General features: G+C 35.2%; 4 protein-coding genes and 2 non-coding genes across 13 annotated transcripts; 5 read left to right on the forward strand and 1 right to left on the reverse strand.

Annotated features, from left to right (window-relative positions):
- The first annotated feature begins 220 nt into the window (after nucleotides 1-220).
- On the forward strand, nucleotides 221-3,203 carry MOD1 (NAD(P)-binding Rossmann-fold superfamily protein). 2 transcript variants are annotated; one of them, NM_126612.3, is made up of 12 exons: nucleotides 221-388; nucleotides 853-1,161; nucleotides 1,237-1,346; nucleotides 1,426-1,481; nucleotides 1,555-1,687; nucleotides 1,765-1,839; nucleotides 1,928-2,039; nucleotides 2,115-2,166; nucleotides 2,267-2,318; nucleotides 2,399-2,456; nucleotides 2,549-2,647; nucleotides 2,728-3,203. In NM_126612.3, the coding sequence occupies exons 2-12, from the start codon at nucleotides 882-884 to the stop codon at nucleotides 2,871-2,873; spliced, it is 1,173 nt and encodes a 390-aa protein (NP_565331.1). In that variant the 5' UTR covers nucleotides 221-388; nucleotides 853-881; the 3' UTR covers nucleotides 2,874-3,203. The 2 variants fall into 2 exon arrangements, with proteins under 2 accessions (NP_565331.1, NP_849940.1); NM_179609.1 differs by having other exon boundaries at nucleotides 228-388; nucleotides 856-1,161; nucleotides 2,728-3,152.
- Nucleotides 3,204-3,781: 578 nt separating this feature from the next.
- On the forward strand, nucleotides 3,782-4,882 carry AT2G05995. The gene is made up of 2 exons (NR_143730.1): nucleotides 3,782-3,990; nucleotides 4,433-4,882. It is a non-coding gene; the product is annotated as an other RNA (non-coding RNA).
- A 376-nt stretch (nucleotides 4,883-5,258) lies between these two features.
- Nucleotides 5,259-7,879, reverse strand: AT2G06000 (Pentatricopeptide repeat (PPR) superfamily protein). Of its 2 annotated transcripts, NM_201700.3 has the most exons (2): nucleotides 5,897-7,879; nucleotides 5,259-5,699 (listed from the first exon to the last, which is right to left on the reverse strand). In NM_201700.3, exon 1 carries the CDS (start codon nucleotides 7,614-7,616, stop codon nucleotides 6,006-6,008), a length of 1,611 nt encoding a protein of 536 aa, NP_973429.1. In that variant the 5' UTR covers nucleotides 7,617-7,879; the 3' UTR covers nucleotides 5,259-5,699; nucleotides 5,897-6,005. The 2 variants fall into 2 exon arrangements, with proteins under 2 accessions (NP_973429.1, NP_178657.1); NM_126613.4 differs by having other exon boundaries at nucleotides 5,329-7,841.
- Nucleotides 7,880-8,781: 902 nt separating this feature from the next.
- AT2G06002 lies at nucleotides 8,782-9,485 on the forward strand. Its single transcript, NR_143731.1, has one exon. It is a non-coding gene; the product is annotated as an other RNA (non-coding RNA).
- Nucleotides 9,486-10,322: 837 nt separating this feature from the next.
- FIP1 (FRIGIDA interacting protein 1) lies at nucleotides 10,323-14,263 on the forward strand. Of its 6 annotated transcripts, none has more exons than NM_001335289.1 (14): nucleotides 10,323-10,644; nucleotides 10,825-10,912; nucleotides 10,997-11,101; nucleotides 11,694-11,743; nucleotides 11,915-11,981; nucleotides 12,368-12,440; nucleotides 12,573-12,628; nucleotides 12,889-12,985; nucleotides 13,083-13,164; nucleotides 13,306-13,368; nucleotides 13,452-13,511; nucleotides 13,594-13,686; nucleotides 13,775-13,837; nucleotides 13,918-14,189. In NM_001335289.1, the coding sequence occupies exons 3-14, from the start codon at nucleotides 11,029-11,031 to the stop codon at nucleotides 14,026-14,028; spliced, it is 888 nt and encodes a 295-aa protein (NP_001318204.1). In that variant the 5' UTR covers nucleotides 10,323-10,644; nucleotides 10,825-10,912; nucleotides 10,997-11,028; the 3' UTR covers nucleotides 14,029-14,189. The 6 variants fall into 6 exon arrangements, with proteins under 6 accessions (NP_001318204.1, NP_565332.1, NP_001324184.1 ...); NM_126614.3 differs by having other exon boundaries at nucleotides 10,453-10,644; nucleotides 10,993-11,101; nucleotides 13,918-14,262; NM_001335293.1 differs by having other exon boundaries at nucleotides 10,475-10,644; nucleotides 10,993-11,101; nucleotides 13,594-13,706; nucleotides 13,918-14,157.
- A 444-nt stretch (nucleotides 14,264-14,707) lies between these two features.
- On the forward strand, nucleotides 14,708-16,908 carry ORG4 (OBP3-responsive protein 4 (ORG4)). Its single transcript, NM_126615.5, has 5 exons — nucleotides 14,708-14,981; nucleotides 15,810-15,962; nucleotides 16,039-16,214; nucleotides 16,295-16,404; nucleotides 16,479-16,908. The coding sequence occupies exons 1-4, from the start codon at nucleotides 14,847-14,849 to the stop codon at nucleotides 16,395-16,397; spliced, it is 567 nt and encodes a 188-aa protein (NP_565333.1). The 5' UTR covers nucleotides 14,708-14,846; the 3' UTR covers nucleotides 16,398-16,404; nucleotides 16,479-16,908.
- The last annotated feature ends 939 nt before the right edge of the window (nucleotides 16,909-17,847 follow it).

Genomic DNA, 17,847 nt, shown 5'->3' on the forward strand with positions numbered 1-17,847 from the left:
CTAATGCTTCGAAATGTAAATGTTAAAACAGACCACTAGATACGGAATGTTCGGATATAACCACATATGATTATCTTTGTAAACAATACTTTTTAGCATTGATTTATTATTTGAGTTAATCTAATAAAGTTGTCGGAAAAAACGGAAAAGTGAGAAGAGAAAAAGTCGAAAATTCAGAAACGGTTTAAAGTTAACCAGGATTCCGGTTTTTATAACAGAACCGATCGGTTTTGTAATTGAGACGAAAACTTCTGATATCACTTAAAAACTTCACAGAAACAACACCTCGATCTCATCGAAGCTCCTCTCTCTTACATATCATCACTTCACATCAACCAAACCTACTTCTGTCTCTCTCTCTCGCTCTCTATCTCTCACGCTCTCACAGGTTTTTTTCTCTCTCTGTCTCTCTCTTGTTCTCCATTTGCGTCTCTGTTTGTTTGATGAGTTTCTGAATGTTAAATGCAGATGTGTTTTGGTTTTCTGTGGAAGTTTTTATATCTCTGTTGATTGAGTTTTTCTCTGATGTTGTTGGGCTCCAAAAAATTCGAAACTTGTATTATCTCTCGTTTAGGTTTCGTGTTCTCTGCATTGATCTGCTTCTTTAATTTGTTAACTATACTCACGTATGTGAAAAATCTGAACTTTGTTTGTTAACTCTAATCCAAATCATTAGAAAAATGCAGATTGAGATTTCTCTAATGCAGTGCTTGAAATTTTGGAAACTAGGGTTCTTGTTATAATGTTTCAAGTAGTGAACTTATGTCAACTTGTGCTTTAGGTTTGATCTGATTCTTAAATTTTGTTTCATATGTGGTCTTTCTTACAATGTTTCTGGATTTGTTGTTTTAGTAGAAGAAAAAATTAGAAAGGTTGTGAGAATGGCGGCTACAGCAGCTTCAAGCTTACAAATTGCTACACGAAGGCCGAGCATGTCTTCGCCTAGCAAAATTCTTAAAGCAGGAACCTACATTGTTGGTGCCAATCCTGGAAACGCTTCATGGGATAAACTTTCATGCACTCGCCAATTATCAAACCTTGGATGTTTGAGAAACCACAGTGCTGTTCCAACTTGTAAGAGACCCTTTTCTTTTTCCACAAGGGCAATGTCTGAATCCAGTGAAAACAAGGCTCCTTCAGGGCTTCCAATTGATTTGAGAGGTTGGTTGGCATATCTTTCTTTGAATTCAGAGAAGACTTGGTGCTATCTGAACTAAGCAAGTGTAAATGGTACAGGGAAAAGAGCTTTCATTGCTGGTATAGCTGATGATAATGGCTATGGTTGGGCCATAGCAAAATCTCTTGCTGCTGCTGGAGCTGAAATATTGGTTGGGACTTGGGTTCCTGTAAGTCATTTTTGGTTCAGCTGCTTTTAGTTTCCTTCATTGCTAAATTATACTAACCTATGAATGGATGGTCTACTAGGCACTTAATATATTTGAGACAAGCTTGAGACGTGGAAAATTCGACCAGTCACGAGTGTAAGGACTTACAACATGATCTTGTCTGGTTTTATGTAATGGGACATTAATTTTTCCATCCATGTATATTCAGGTTGCCTGACGGGTCATTGATGGAGATTAAGAAGGTTTATGCTTTGGATGCTGTGTTTGACAATCCTGAAGATGTGCCTGAAGATGTGAAAACGAATAAGCGATATGCAGGATCGTCAAACTGGACCGTACAGGTATAGATTAGAGATACACAAACACGCCTGCAAGTTAACATGTGTTACTCCTTAATGCTTTTTGTTGCTTAAATCAGGAAGCTGCTGAATGTGTGAAAAAAGATTTTGGAAGCATTGACATTCTTGTCCATTCCCTTGCAAATGGCCCAGAGGTAGAGAACTCGTATCGATTATTGGTTACAGTAAGTGCATTGTGTTGTATACAAACTATTTCCTAATGGTGTTCACATGTGGGTTTAGGTTAGCAAACCTCTTCTGGAGACATCAAGGAAAGGCTATCTCGCTGCTATCTCTGCTTCGAGTTACTCCTTTGTTTCCTTGCTGAGGCATTTTCTGCCAATTATGAACCCAGGCATGTAACAAATTTCGTATGTCTCTTTATTCCTTGTAAATATGTTTTCTTATTTGGTTCTCTATGATGATTTAGGAGGTGCTTCAATATCTCTTACTTACATTGCCTCTGAAAGAATCATTCCTGGGTAAGGATGGCTTCTTCACAAGTTATTCAAAGGAACAAACTAATGCACACACATAACGATGTCAACACATTCTCACAAGTATCTCTTTCATTCTGTGCAGGTATGGTGGAGGTATGAGTTCTGCCAAAGCTGCACTAGAGAGTGACACACGGGTGAGTTTACAATTCTGTTTCGTAAACTCAAAGATGTATCGGTTAGAAGTCTCTTAGTCCAAACTGTGTTTTCAACATAGGTGCTTGCATATGAAGCTGGAAGGAAATCAAACATTAGGGTCAACACCATCTCTGCGGGTAATCCATCTTTCCCTCTTACACGCCTCGTGGTACAAATAACACGCCTCGTCTTTTGAAATTATAAAAGAGTACTACTGTTTGGGTTTCAGGTCCTTTGGGAAGCCGAGCAGCAAAAGCCATTGGGTTCATAGACACCATGATTGAGTATTCCTACAATAATGGGCCTATTCAGAAAACACTGACCGCAGGTTCATTTCCTTCAAACCATCACCTCTCTTGTGCTTGTTTTTTCTTGGAATCTTACGCTTTATAAATGGCGATGATGTAGATGAAGTTGGGAATGCAGCAGCCTTCTTGGCATCTCCATTGGCCTCTGCCATAACCGGTGCAACCATATATGTGGACAATGGTTTGAATGCAATGGGCGTTGCACTGGACAGCCCGGTGTTCAAAGACCTTAACAGCAAGAATTAGAGTCTTGATCGACGACTGGACTCGAGAAATTCCGTGTTTTCGTGAGCTTGCTTGTTTCTTTATGAGTTAGTATGTACGGCATATGTTCCCCATCGGCTGTCTTTTTTTTTCTTTCTTTAAGAGAATAAATTATGGTTCTAGGTTGGGTCATTTAGCAACTATATATGTAGTGATGGATTATTATTCCTCTTATGATTGAAAATTTGCAAGTGAGAAAAACTATCATGTTTCTTGTAAGTTGTCTCCTCCAGTCTCAAATCTCAAACCAATTTACAAGACTAATGAAACCTAACAGCCTCTATTTGCTAACTTTTGAAAGTTGTACATAAACCTCACAAACAATAGCAGTTAATTCTGCACATATCATCTAAATTTGGCTTTAGTAATTGAAACTGGCATAAACTTAGAAGCTCAATATGCTAAATTTGGGAGGAAAACGTTAGCTATCATCTTGAGTTTTTTACATATGTAATCTCAAATATTACTAATAAGTTTAGAGCTCTGTATGGTTGATAATTTACTAATTAGAACCATGACATCAACAATGAAGAATACAAAACATGATGAATCAACGAGAAATAAGAAGCTCTTGAATTCCAGAAAGGAGATAAAAATGACTATTATATTACTTCCCCTCTGGTCACCAGTATCATAGTATTATACATAAAAAAAAAAAAAAATAGCATGTATCTATATTTCATCTTAAAAGCAAAAATTCAATTTTTTATTTAATAAAAATATAGGCGTATGATCTATCTCTTAAATATATTATTTATATAAATAATATTAATTAAAATAAAAAATTTCTAACTTTCTAACAAAAATATCAACGCGGTACACCGCGGGTCAATCTATAAATAATACAAGTTTTAAATCTTTATTAACTCTTAAAAAAATCCAAACCACAAACAAAATAATATTAATTTTCTCGGCGAGGCTTGCAGCGTGGTCGGCAGTCAGCTTCTCCAATGAGAGTTGTTTGCTTGGGACTCCGAGATCTGTGGATCTATTGGATGCTCTGTCTTATAAAGTGTCGGCGAAGGCTCTGGTCTCATTATGTTTCCTGTTGCTTGTAGCGGATCCGTGGTTGTTTGTCTCACTCTGTTTTGCTAGTCCGGTAAGCAGACTTTCCAACCTTTCTTCATAGCCTTTTTGTTAGGGTTAGACGGAATCGCTTTTGTTGGGTTCTTGAGTTGGCTGTAACAGTTTCAGAGATAGTATCGTTTAGCTTCTCTTCTTCTTCGACGGTCTGGGATGTTGAAAAGGCAATGTCTTTCCGGTTTTAGTTGTTTAAGTTTCGTTTTGTCTCTGGCTGTTTTGGATAGAAGATGGGATTCCCATTTTATGCTTTTTGATGAATGAACGAATGCTCGTTGTGGTGATTATCTGGCCTACAAGTTCTTTTGTATTCTTGGGAGATTTCTTTGGTTCACTCTGGTTCGATCTTCTGCTGCTCCTGATTCTTCGAGAATGGTGTTACCCGGTGTGGATTTTTTGCTCCTTGTCTCTGCATTTCAGATCTGATCGAGATCTGGTCCTATGGTTTTGCTTCTATCTAGGTGTAAAATGTCGCCTTGTCTCCGACGTCACCGTATCCGGAAGAAAGTGTGAGGTTCCATGTGTGGTTCTGTCTTTGCGGATTATGAAGATTAGCATAGGAGTTCTGTTACTTTTAGGCAGTTTGGCATCTTTAGAGGAGGATTAGATTATCGATGGTTGGCCACGGGCATCTTCGATATGTACTATCAAAGGATCTCTTGAAGTATGCTTTCCTTGTTGGGTTGGTTTATGGTCCCATTTGGTCGAGTGTTTTGTTTTGGTCTGTTCTTGTAGTGGGGTTCTTCTGCTTTCATTATATGTTTGTATCGGTTTGTAGCCTTGTAGTATTGTTTCTTTGCTTCCCTTACATAGGGCTTTAGACTCCAGAGATATCTTTGTTTTCTGCTAGCATATGGTTGTAATCTTCCAAATATCCTTCATGGTTTTTAATAAAATCTAGATGACAAAAAAAGATCTACCTCTTAAATATATTATTTATATAAATAATATTAATTAAAATAAAAAATTTCTAACTTTCTAACAAAAATATCAACGCGGTACACCGCGGGTCAATCTATAGATAATACAAGTTTTAAATCTTTATTAACTCTAAAAAAACCCAAATCACAAACAAAATAATATTAATTTTAATAATAAACTAATATACAACAAATATAGAACATAAAACATGAATTACTCAAATTTTACAAATATAGAAATTATGTGTCAAGGATATATTATTCGTATATAAATAATAATTCTTATAAAAAATATGTATAATTTTTCAATGAATATATCCATTCGCGGTGTACCGCGGCTTAATATCTTATACGTTAACATTTTGGGGTTAAAACTAAACTTCAAAGTTATTTTTGGTGGGAGAAGAATTTGAAAGTGATTGGCAAATTGAGGATTTTAGCGACATTTTTTTCCTCCATCTTAAAGGATTTTGATCGAAAGGTTGATGTCGACTAGTATTCAACATGGAAATGAATTGCCACCATAAGAAGAAACACTATATGTCCAGCCTTGCCAAAAGCTCAAACAGAAGACTCACAGACGGATTTACAAGACTCATGAAACCAATCTGGTTCCCTCAAAAAAACACTCGGATTAACCAGTTCTTCTTATCCTTAGGCAATGAACTTAAGACCTATAATCTATTTCTACATATTTTTTTCTAAGCTTTTAAGCAACTGAATATCCCTGTTCTTGCAGATGAGCTATTTTGGTTTCATTCTCTCAGCAGAGTTTACACTGAATTGTGATCTCTGGAAGTAGAATAGCCTGAACAAGAGAGTCAAAATTGACACAACAAGCATCAGAAGCCTGCGAACTAGCTAACTAAGAGTGATATAAACATATTCTATCATTTCACAAACTTATATTTATGCAATTACATCTTTATTTCAATCTTCAAAAGAGAATTAGGATCTAATGAATCTACCAGAGCAATTGAAAGTGTAATGTGAACAGTTGCTTACTGTGAGTTTTTGACTGTTTTTGTCTGCTCTGCTTCCAGCTACGCCTAGCAATGTGTAGAGAATGTACGGTGGTTGAAAGGCCGATGCACAGATATATTATATAGAAAGCCTAGCAGGCAGCCAGAGTCGCATTTGCGGTTTTCGTCTCTAGAGGTACCACGTTATTACTTTGGCCTTTACGTGCTATCTGGTTTAAGTGATAGGCCTCCTTAGCCATACCAGCCTTAAGAAGACAAGATAACAAAGAACTCACAGTAATCTTATCCGGTGAACAACCTATCGCAACCATTTTGTGGAAAATGCTAACTGCTTCAAACATCCTTCCTTTCATGCAATGCCCGATTATAAGAATCGTAAATGTGATCTTATCTGGTTTGCATTTCTTCTTCTCCATCTCTTCCACAATAACATTTGCCTCATTGACCTTTCCAGCTTTACAAAACCCATCAATGACAGGGTTGTACATAAATGGTTGTGGAATAATGTCCTTACTAGCTAACTGCCCCAGAAGTTCACGAGCCTTGAGCAGCCTATTCTCGTTACAGAGCGCATTGATAAGAATAGAATAGGTAAATGCATTAGGAAACATTCCTCTGGCATTCATTTCTTCCCAAAGCCTAAAACCTTGGCTCACTTGTCCTACTCTACAATATCCATCAATTAAGGAAGTAAACGTCACTACATCCGGGAAACAGCCAAAAGAAATCATTTTCCCACGAATTTCTTCAGCAGTAAGCATCTCACCAGCTTTCGCATAACCATCAACGAGGACATTAAAAGTCACATTAGTTGGATATATCCCCAAACGAAGCATATCATCTAACAAACTCGACGCTTCACGCATCTTCCCAGCTTTGCAGTACCCTGAGATCATCGAAGTATATGTAACAACATCAGGAGAGCAAACACTACCCGACTTAACATCTTTAAACATCTCACTCGCTTTGTTCAACTCATTACTCTTGCAAAACCCCTGAATAAGAGTATTATACGTAACAATGTCAGGCTCACAACCAAAACCACTCATCACACCCAAAAGCTCTAACGCTTTCTCCGCTTTCCCTACGCCGCACAAACCTCGAATCAAAATGTTAAACGTCTTTGTATCATTACAAGACTGAAATCTCAAATGTTCATCAAAAAGCTTCATCGCATCTTCCACACGATCCAACTTCACCAAAGTATTCAACAAACTATTCACCACCATACAACATCCTTCAACCTCAAAAGACTGAAGAAGCAACGCAGTAGCGAAATGGAGCTTACCTTTCTCAGCAAACGAAGACACTAAGAACCCTAATAACCGATTATTCGGAGAAACCCCATCGCTCTTCATACACTCAAACATCTGACCGGCTAAATCGTGCAAACCGGCTTTACAAAGAGATCTCGTTAGCAAATTATAAGTCCAAAACGAATGACGAATGTTCAATTTGAATCTACTAAACTCCCAAAATCGAAACCCTATGTGAGGATTGTTATCCAATTTCTTCACAACCTCAAAGGAGATAAACGGATTTAGATTCTTGCTTAAGTAACAGAAACAGAGATCTGAATCTGGAACTCTGTACACGAACAAAGTAGATACGATTTTGACTAACCAAGCTTCAGGACAATGGATTACTTCTCGTGTGTTGTTCTGTAGAGGACGAGCTTGAGCTCCTCCATGAGAATGCGTGTGGAAATGAGCGATGGCGGTCGCGAATGTTGTTCGAATCATACCGGCGTGAGAATATCGGCGGCGGAGATTGAGCTTAAGCTAGGGCTTGTTTTGGTCAATCTCATCTGTATTTTTTTTTTTCAGATGAGAGTGTGTGAAACTGAAACGTTTACCAAGGAAGGAACAATAGAACCTTCTAGAGGAGCTAGAGGCTTTTAATAGTTAAACCCGCTAAATGATTAAGAGTCTTTGTACCATTTCACGATTTCAGAGTCTATACAAGACAACTGTTTTCAGTCATATGTTTGGGCTCAAGGTCTCTGTTTTGATTCACAGAGTGAAGTAACTCTTTAAAAGCGGACTAGGTGTCCGTCAAGACGCTAGGCGCTCCTGTACCGTTTTATTTTTTAAAAAATCGGATCCATTAAGCGGTGAAGTAGATTTGGCGGACAATGCAGACATAAAACGGATTAGACGGTATTTAGGCGCGTTTAGGCGGGATAGATGAGATAAGCGAATCTAAATGTATCTTATTATTTTTGAAATTTTTTAAAATATAATTAAAATTGTGTTTAAAAACAACTATACTTTTTATTATTTTATTTTATTTTACTAAAATGTTAAACTTAAATTGTTTTTCAAAAAAATTGATAATTTTCACATTTTTCTAATATTTTTTGCTATAGATTATGTAATAGTATCTTATTATATAAAATACGGTTTTGAAAATTATAGTAACTCACGAGATCATGACACATGTCAATTTTAACAACCTTAGATTTTGGCGCATGGAAAACAAAATTTTCATTGAAAAAATTTGAAAATAGAAAAAGATAATTGTAAGAAATTATGTTTGAAGATAATTATAAAAAACAGTTTAAGGGGTTGCGTAGACAACCGTTTCGACCACCTAAAATTATGTAAGTTTTATTTCATTGTATTTTTTCCATTTATAACTATATAAATTTAAATTATAAGTCTTAACACAATATATATTTTGATATAAATTAAACAAATGTTTTTTTGCAAATTAATGTTTATGATTTGATATTTTCTTTACTTCTCTCTCTTCTCTCTCTAAAATTATTCAAAGAGAGTTTTCCTTCTTTTATCTCGCCGTCCGGTAGGTTTGCTGGTTTTAGTATCCGGATAAGGTCCGGTTGTGCCGTTAGTCTAGCCGTCCGAGGAATTCGGCTTTCGTTACGGTGTTCCATTACCGTATTTATTTTATCCGGATTTAATTTCCATTAGAATCCGACTTTGGTTCAGGTGTATATGGCTTACTTTGGTGCCGTATTTATGTTTTCTTTCAATAATCATTGTTCTTAGTACCGATATCTTTTTGGGATTTCCTTCTCCTCCCGCTTCTCAAGGTTACTTGGTTTTGAAGGGCTGAATTTTGTTTTCAAGTCTAATCTCTGTTTTTTTTTGTTTTAATCAACTAGTAGAGTCTGTTTCAACCCAAATCGGTGTTCTCAATCCTTTGATTTGAAATCTCAATTAGGCATATCTGGAAAGAATTTTATATCAATAGAGATTTTGATTTCTCTTTGTAAAGATCGTTGTTGTTCTTGAAGAATTTAGATTAAACTACAACTTGTGAAAGTTTTCATTTCTAGGTTCTTCTTAGGATTCGATCATTGGTTAGTTTGTTATATCTGAAGTGGAGCACCATTTATAGTAGAGATTTTGTAGAGCAAAATGGCAGATTCACAGGAGTGATGAAGCTGTCATGGAGGATCGATGGTTTACTTGAAACGACGGTGGTACTGTTGAGATACCGATAACACAAACTTTGGCGTAAGAGATAAGGATCACATATCCACGTGTCCTTGCTGCTAATGAGATGATGTATTTGTGCTGAGTTTGTTTTTAGTATCACGTGTAATAGTGGTTGGATTATATCAATAAAGAAAAATACTTTTATCGGAAAAAAAAAAGATTTGATACTTTTATTTTGCTATAAATAATTTTATTTATTTATAATATCATATTTATAATATTTATATTATTACATCGATAGTTTAAAGTCTACCAAGCAGACCTCTCTCTCTTCTCACCTTTACGTGGTTTAAGAGATGATTTCACTTAGAGTCGTGGTGTAATTCATCTCGTTGTGGTTAGAAAATACAGTGAATTTCGGTTGGGTAGCGTTGAATCCATTTTAGTGTTTCAAGGTGATAGTAGACTGATTCATTGTATTTGGTTAAAATATGTTGTGGTCGAATGACTTGTACTTGTGAATTGGTTAATGAAAAGTTGATGTTAAGCAAAAAATAGAAAAAGTATTTGTTTTAGCTAACTCTATAATAAGTCTAAAATCTTTTGTTGTTGAAGAATAAAAAAAATACTATTTATGAGAAAGAAGAAAAAAAAGGTTTAAAGCCTACCGCTTAGGAGTGGGCATTCGGGTAAGTTGGTCGAGTTCGGGTAAAACCCGATCTGGTACGAATCTTTTGGGCAGAGAAGTTTAGGATCAAAAGGTAAATCTAAAATATCGGTTTGGTTTTGGTTTAGATCTAATTGAATTCGGATCGGTTTGGTATAAATTTTTAGACTTTTTTTGGAACATATACTCAAATTTTCGGGTAATTACCCAGATTTTTCGGATAAATATCTGGATTTTCGGGTAAAATATCAGATTTCTAGTGAAATTTAGATTTTTCAAATAAAATATTCAGGTATTTTTGAGTTCGGATTCGAGTCGGATTCGGACTCGATTTCGGGTAAAGGAATTTAGGATCCAATAGGAAAAATCTTCGGTTTGGATACAGTTTTGGGTCCAACTTTCGGGTCGGTTCCGATTCGGATAATCGATTCGGGTGTTTTTTGCCCAGCCTTACTACCGCTTTCTTGAACACCGGAGTTTTTGCATAATAATTAATTAACAATATATCAGACAAACAAAATAAAATAAAAATATGTTTCCGGCCGGTGTAATTTGTCTGCAATCGACTTCTCTGATCAAAATGTTGACATAAATCTCAAATCGAATCAATTACTTTAGAGATTTCCCAAATTCCGTCTCGAAGATGTCAACGGAGAGACGTGCTTCGTCGAATCCAATGACCAACGAAGAGAACGCTATGTATATATCTCTTACGCTCTCATAACCAAATTTCTCTCTTCTTTAAATCAATTTTAAGCTGAAATTTCGATTTGGGTTTCATTTTCCATGCAAATCTGTATTAAAAATGCTTCCCTTATTCAGTTTCTTGTTATGAACCAAAAAAAGTTTACATTTTTACCAATGGTGTGTTCTTTGTAGGTTCCTTGATATATTGCATGAAGCACCATTATTTGGTCACAGGAAATCTAGAAGCCTTGTTGGAAGTTACCTCTATATGCTTCTATTGGCAAGTTTCTTTTGATTCTTTTGATTATATGGTTCATATGCATAATGTTGCCTTTGATAGTTTTTGCCTTTTTACATTAGGCAGGTTATGCTATTTTAGCTGCTGGTGCTCCTTGGATGTTTCACCGAGTCCAACAGTTGACCCCTTCATTGCTCTGCTGCTGCGATGTTGCGCTTTTGGTTGTCACAGGTTCTCAACTTTTCTCCTAGATTTGGTTTTACTAGTGTTTGAAGCTGTGCATGTATGTTTGCGATAGGTTCAGGTTCTGTGTCCTGATGAATAGTAAGATATTCCTTCCTTTATTGGTTTTGAGTTTTAGATTGCAATCAAGAACATAGCTTTCACCTTCTTCTTAGACCTACACAGTCTTCTAGGTTGTTAGTTAAAGGAGGTGGAACTTCTGTTACAATCCTATGCAAAAAGGTCTACGGTAGCTATAGAAAAACATAGGTCTTGCTAAAGCCTTGGACTATCTTAGTACCTTATTCTCTCCTCTTCTCAGTTTGTCCGTTTTTTATGTTGTTATTTGTCAATGGAGAGCACATGAATGATTGTGCTCTTTCACACACAACATTCAATAAATGTTTCTATAAACAGATGCAAACATGTAGATGTAGTAAAATATTGATCTTTCTCGCCTTCTCATCAGCCCCTGTTCTTCACTAGTTGCAACCACTGTACAACTTTTTTTTTTGCCAGTTTTTATTACGGACTCATATTCTGTTGTTAGTTGGTTTGGCTCTATATTCCTATAAGTTAATTTCTCTGTGGCCTATCCCAGGTGTCTTTCAACAATACTTTGTTTATCAAGTCCAGAAAATACGTCTCCAGGTACAAAAGCTCAATAGCTTAAGTGATATACACATAGTTTACTACTTTTTGGGTTTTAAAGATTAGATTTAGGTATGAGGTGTTAGTTTCATTTACTAATGTTTTTTACTTCCTTGCTCATGGTGGCATTTATTTTAGTAATAGACTGGTTAATATGAGAATTCTCTGCAGGGTTATTACAGTTTCAGTCAAAAGTTGAAGCATGTTGTTCGTCTGCCATTTGCAATCGCTGCATATGGTATTTTACCAACCAAGTGCTTTTTCTTGTTCCTTTTGCTTTTTAAATCTATTGAAGATGTCTGTGATTAATTCATGAGAATGAACATATGAATGGCTTCACATTTTGTTTCTTCAATTGGCACCAAACACCTGTTAGATGAAACAAACGCATATATAAAACCAAGGAAGGTGTTTCGTCATTATATATGGGAACTGGGAAGTGAAATGTTAGTAGCAGCATTTTGACTTGTTAGTTCATTTGAAGATATGTTCAAGATTTGCATGGAAACTCTGATTTTAACCAAACTTGTTCCTTGGCTCATTTCTGACCTCGTCTCGGATTTTTCTTAGGCCACATGTTATTGCGTTTATGATTAATTTAATACCTCTTTGATATTTTACCAGGGACTGCTGCAATGCTTCTTGTGATAGTGTGGAGGCCTCAAATCCACATTCTTTCTATTTCTTCTTTGCAACGGTTGGTAGCTCATTGTTCGCACGTTGAGTTTCTTTAAACCTACTTTGTTTGCATTGATATGAAACAAGAGCAGCTCTTGATAGGTTGGAGGAAAACTGTTTTTAACCACGATTATATATATATGATCTGCAGGATCATCATGTTGGTTGAAGCAGTGGGCGCTGGCTTTTTCATGGGTTTATACATCGGTGAGTGAGTGAGTGGCTTGTTCTGCTATGTCGTCGCTATTTTTTTTTTCTTCTCACAATCCAGAATGTTACACTCTTGACATAACCGTCTTATGTAATAGTTAACTGTGTGTTGCCTAAAATCAAAACACTGAATGACAATGCTTACGATTGGTTAGTAAGGAAAAAACCCATCAGACTGAGTGTTATATGTTAATGTTGAACTACATTCTAAACCGATAGTTTTACCGAAGTACTGAGTGGTGCATTTTGATATTCAGGTTATGTGCACCAATACAATTCCGTGAATTCCCGGCCAGATGTCTTGAAGTCATTATATTCTCCTCTTCAGCCGTCAAGTTCTATGGAAGGTTTGAGGTACTGAATGTCCTTAATGTATCTGATTTTATAAATTTATGCAGCTTCAGCAAATAATGTACAAGTTTGCTTCTTTCATTTTTGTTTGGTATCAAAGGTATTATGAAGGCCGGCTTTCTGATCAACAAACGGCTTTGTTACAATATCAACGCGAAAATCTCCATTTTCTAAGCGAGGAGGTAAGTGATGCTACCGATACAAACACTCTTCTTAAAATATTTTCCATCTACGTTGCTTGATTTTCTCTTTGGCCTTTGCTGTTTTGTGAGCCACTATAGTATCTGAATCACTCTTGTCTTTGTTATTTGTGCTTTTCAAAGATTCTGTGCTTGCAAGAGAAACTTAGCAAATATGAACAATCTGATGATGGAAGCACACCTCAGGTGAGGATTCTGGTTTCCTTTATAATATATCAAATAGCTGAATTCCTCATTGGTTCATTTAAATGTATAATAATGCTTGATAGGTTGATCTCGCACATCTTTTAGCTGCTCGAGATCAAGAGCTGAGGACACTTTCAGCTGAGGTAATACTTAATTTCTGAAGCTTCCATCTCTATAATATGATAAAACAAAAACTCTATAAATATGTAAATCTCAACAATGCAGATGAATCAGCTTCAGTCTGAGCTACGGCTTGCTCGTTCTTTAATAGCCGAGAGAGATGCAGAGGTGCAGCGTGTCAACAGTACCAACAACCAGGTTCTGCAAAAACCGGCATTGTAGGAAAAAAACTCATTTAGATTTTAGTCAAGACTCTCTTAAGTAATCTTGTTTGCGGGTGGTGCAGTATATCGAAGAAAACGAAAGACTGAGGGCAATTTTGAGTGAATGGAGCATGCGGGCAGCGAATGTAATCTTAAGAAACAAACCTTTAATCTTTTCTAGTAGACCAATTTGATTACTGAATCAGTTTTTTGTTTATAATATCAGCTTGAGAGAGCTTTGGAAGTGGAACGGATGTCGAACTCAGAACTACAGAAGGAAGTAGCAAGCACGCGTAGAAAGCAGATGCTTGAGACAACAACGTCTGAGCAACCTTAATTCTAATATGGGAATCAAAGCTTATATAGGTTTTTAACATAATCTCTAAAGTTTGATGGTGTAACTATAAAGATCATGGAATGTGTCTACGGAAAGAAGTTTGTGTAGTAAACGGCTCTTTTGTTTTTTTTACATTTCTCTTGAAATAGTTTTCTTATATTAAAATTTAGGTCTAGGTAAATAAACCGAACCGAATGTACTGAACCAAAACCGAAGAAAAAATATCAAACCGAACCGAACTGAAAATTTGAAAATAACTGAATGGATATAAAATTCTATAATCGTAATAACCAAAACTGAACTGGTACCGAACAAAAATATTTCGGGTAACCGAAAATATCCGAAATATAATTATACAAGTATTAGTTATTTCAATACTAAATAATTAAAAATATTTGAAAATGTATAAAAAATAGTAAAAATACTTGAAAATAACCAAAAATAACCGAAATATCCAAAAATATTCAAAGCAAAATAACCGAATATATATGCTAAATTTAAACCGAAAGAACCGGAACCGGACCGAAATTTTAAAATAACCGAATATATACTACACTTTAGAACCGAAAGAACCGATAACCGAATAGATACGAACAGAAACCGAATGGATTACCGAACGCCGAAAACTATATAAAATCTTTTTTTTTTTTTTCAAAGTGTCTAACGTAATAAGATGGTTCAGTGGTTTGTTTAAAATCTCCGGTTTTCGTAAACCGGTAACTTGTACTGATACCAGAACCGAACCAATTTTTTATGAGAACAAAAACCTCAAAATCATTGTTTTGTTTGTTGGGATAAGTTTGAGCGGTGGATTTTGTATGGAGCCGCCGAGTTCGAGACCGGAGGAACCTCCGTCATGGGAGGACCTTTACAAAATCAATCTTATGCCATCGGAGCTATTCCTTAAGTTCCGCAAAGAGCTTCAAGGCCTTCGCGTCGGCGTCAATCTCGAGGTCTTTCCTTCTCTATGTTCAACAAAACTTTGAGTTTCTTCTTACTGGCTAATAAAATGGGTATGAAGTTGTGAAGTTTGAAACTTTTTTAATGATAATGGATTTGAGTGTTGGGGTTAAGTATTCGGTTTATAGGCATAAGTTCATCTATTGATGCATTCAAAGAGACTTGTTTTGTGCTGTGGATTGAGCCATGAGATGTCATCACTGTGTTTTTTCGACTGTGTGTGCTTTTATATAACGAAACCGAGAATCATTAACACGCGAAGCTTGTCTTGAAGTTGTAAAGTTTGGAACTTTATGGATAATCTTCCAGTTGTGTAACGAACCCACAAATGATCACATTTGCAAAGTTTGAAAAATTATAGATAATGGATCTAATTATTTGGTTTATTAGGTATTGATTATCTATTGATGCATTCCCATATATTTTCTGTGATGTTTGAGCTATGAGATGTCTCATCATTGTCTTGAAGTTGTAAAGTTTGGAACTTTATGAATAATTGATTTGTGTGTGGAAATAAGGATTCAGTTTTATTAGAGATGGTTCACCTATTGATGCATTCTTGCTTATGTTCTTTTGCATTTTTGAGCCACGAGATGTGTCGTCATTATCATATTTTTTTGCATTTTCCAGTTATGTAACGAACCCACAAATGATCACATTGCAAAGCTTGTTTTGAAGTTGTAAAGTTTGAAAATTTATGGATAATGGATCTAGTTATTTGGTTTATTAGGTATTGATTATGTATTGATGCATTCTCATATATTTTTGTGATGTTTAAGCTATGAGATGTCTCATCATTGTCTTGTTTTGGACTTGTTTAGTTATATAACGAACCCACGAATGATTACCACGCAAAGCTTGTTTTGAAGCCTCTATGTCCAGAAAGGAAGTGGAAGTTTATATATGAGCCGCTACACCAAGAAGTTCGTGTTTTATCGAAGAAGATTCCTGTCACCAGATTTCTAAACCTCCAGGTTTTTTTGTTGTATGCCTTCTTGTGTCTCTTTGTGGAAGGTGGAAATACATGTGTTGTAATCTTATCATATGCAGGTTGGTGTTGGACATAACTTTCAAATGAATGCAATTGGTTGGAAATGGAAGCTTACTTCATGTTTGGGTGGAGATGGTGTGTCTCGGATTCGAAATAAAACTACTCTTGGTCTTAGTCCTGGTATCGATTTCCGGTTTGGATGGAGAGCTGATTTTGTACTCCCAGAGGTTACTGGGTAAGTCACAAGCTTTCATGTATTCCAGTACACTTTGGCCTTGTGTTTTGGTCACAATGCTTAGCTGATGAATGAAACAGGGCCCTTGGTACTGAGGAACCGTTATTCAACATGAGCTCCGGGCGTTTAGAGGCATCACTAGACAGAGTAGAGGCCATTGTAACCCATTCAGATTATCTATAGCCAATCCGTAAGTGTCGGTCTTATGTAGTTTCTTTCAAACTAGTCACTAGATCTGATCAAACTAGTTTTTGTTACATTCAGGTACCTTTCGTGTGCAAACGAGGACGAGATCTTGCATTATCAGAAGGCAAACATGTGAAAGCACAAGCACTTTGGTGTTCACAACCAAAACATAAGAATGTCCATAAGATTTTGCTTCAGAGAGATATGCTGAAAGCACAAGCACTAGTGGGTAGTTTCATCAGTTATTATACTATCTGGTAATCACTAGTTTGATGGACGTTCATACAATGCATCTAAAGAAATGTATAATCGTTGGATCGTTGATACAAGTTAGGTTAGATAATGTATATGCCAAATCTAGTATATGGCATAGCGTTTTCTAAAATAAAACCTTGGATTTGCAGGTTTGTAGATGGTTCCGAAATGATCAAATTGCAATGAAAGTACAAATGTAAATTAGAGATTTGAGAGTGAATCTTATTTCTTATACTATGAAATCATTTATGTGAATATATATATATTAGTGTAGCTAAATAGTAAAACTTATATTAACACTAGGTTAGGCCCGCCTATATAAGCGGGTTTAAAAAACAATTATAAACTTTTACGATGATATTTGAATTCTAAATAGTAAATGATAATCCCTATTTTAAAAATATTTAATTTAGTAACTTTGTTTTGAATAGAATTTCAATATTACAATTTTCATTTTGGTATGTACTTAGTGACTTTAAATATATCTTATTGATGATATTGAAATTTTAAATAGTAGTCAACACATTTTTTTGTATTTTGTTTAGTAATTTTCTAAAAACCAAAATTTTAATCTTACACATTCTATTTTTCTATACAATTTAACTATTTATTTCATCATAATAATCCCGATTTTGATTCTACAGCCATAGTACCTCGGACTCGGAAGTTATAACGAAAATGGCTAACTCAATAGCGAAAATTTATAATTAATTTTTTCACCGCATATTCTTAAATGATTTTTTAAGAAGCCTTTAAAATCTCTTAAAAAACCTTGTAAAGTTTTTTAAAAGCATTGTAAAGTTGCTAAAAATAAAATTTTAATCTTACACATTCTATTTGGCTATACAATTGACTACCTATTTCATCATAATAATCCCGATTTTGATTATGCACATGTTATTTTAATGGATAAATGTTAAATTTTATATCAAAATAATATGTATAACATATCAAATCAATATAATTACTTCATATTAAAATATTTAACAAATAAAAAAACATAATGAACCAAAAAAGAAAACCACAAAATGTTTTGGAAAAGAAACATTGTTCAACATATAGTTTTCCTATATTCTATAATCTCATAAATTAGTTTTACCTAATGTCAAACTCATATGAAATGACTTAGAATTTATAAATAAAACACAAAAAAATTATATTAACATTTTCATCAAATAATAAAAAATCAATC

The sequence above is a fragment of the Arabidopsis thaliana genome, chromosome 2 (assembly GCF_000001735.4).
Source record: "Arabidopsis thaliana chromosome 2, partial sequence".
Classification (NCBI taxonomy): domain Eukaryota; kingdom Viridiplantae; phylum Streptophyta; class Magnoliopsida; order Brassicales; family Brassicaceae; genus Arabidopsis; species Arabidopsis thaliana.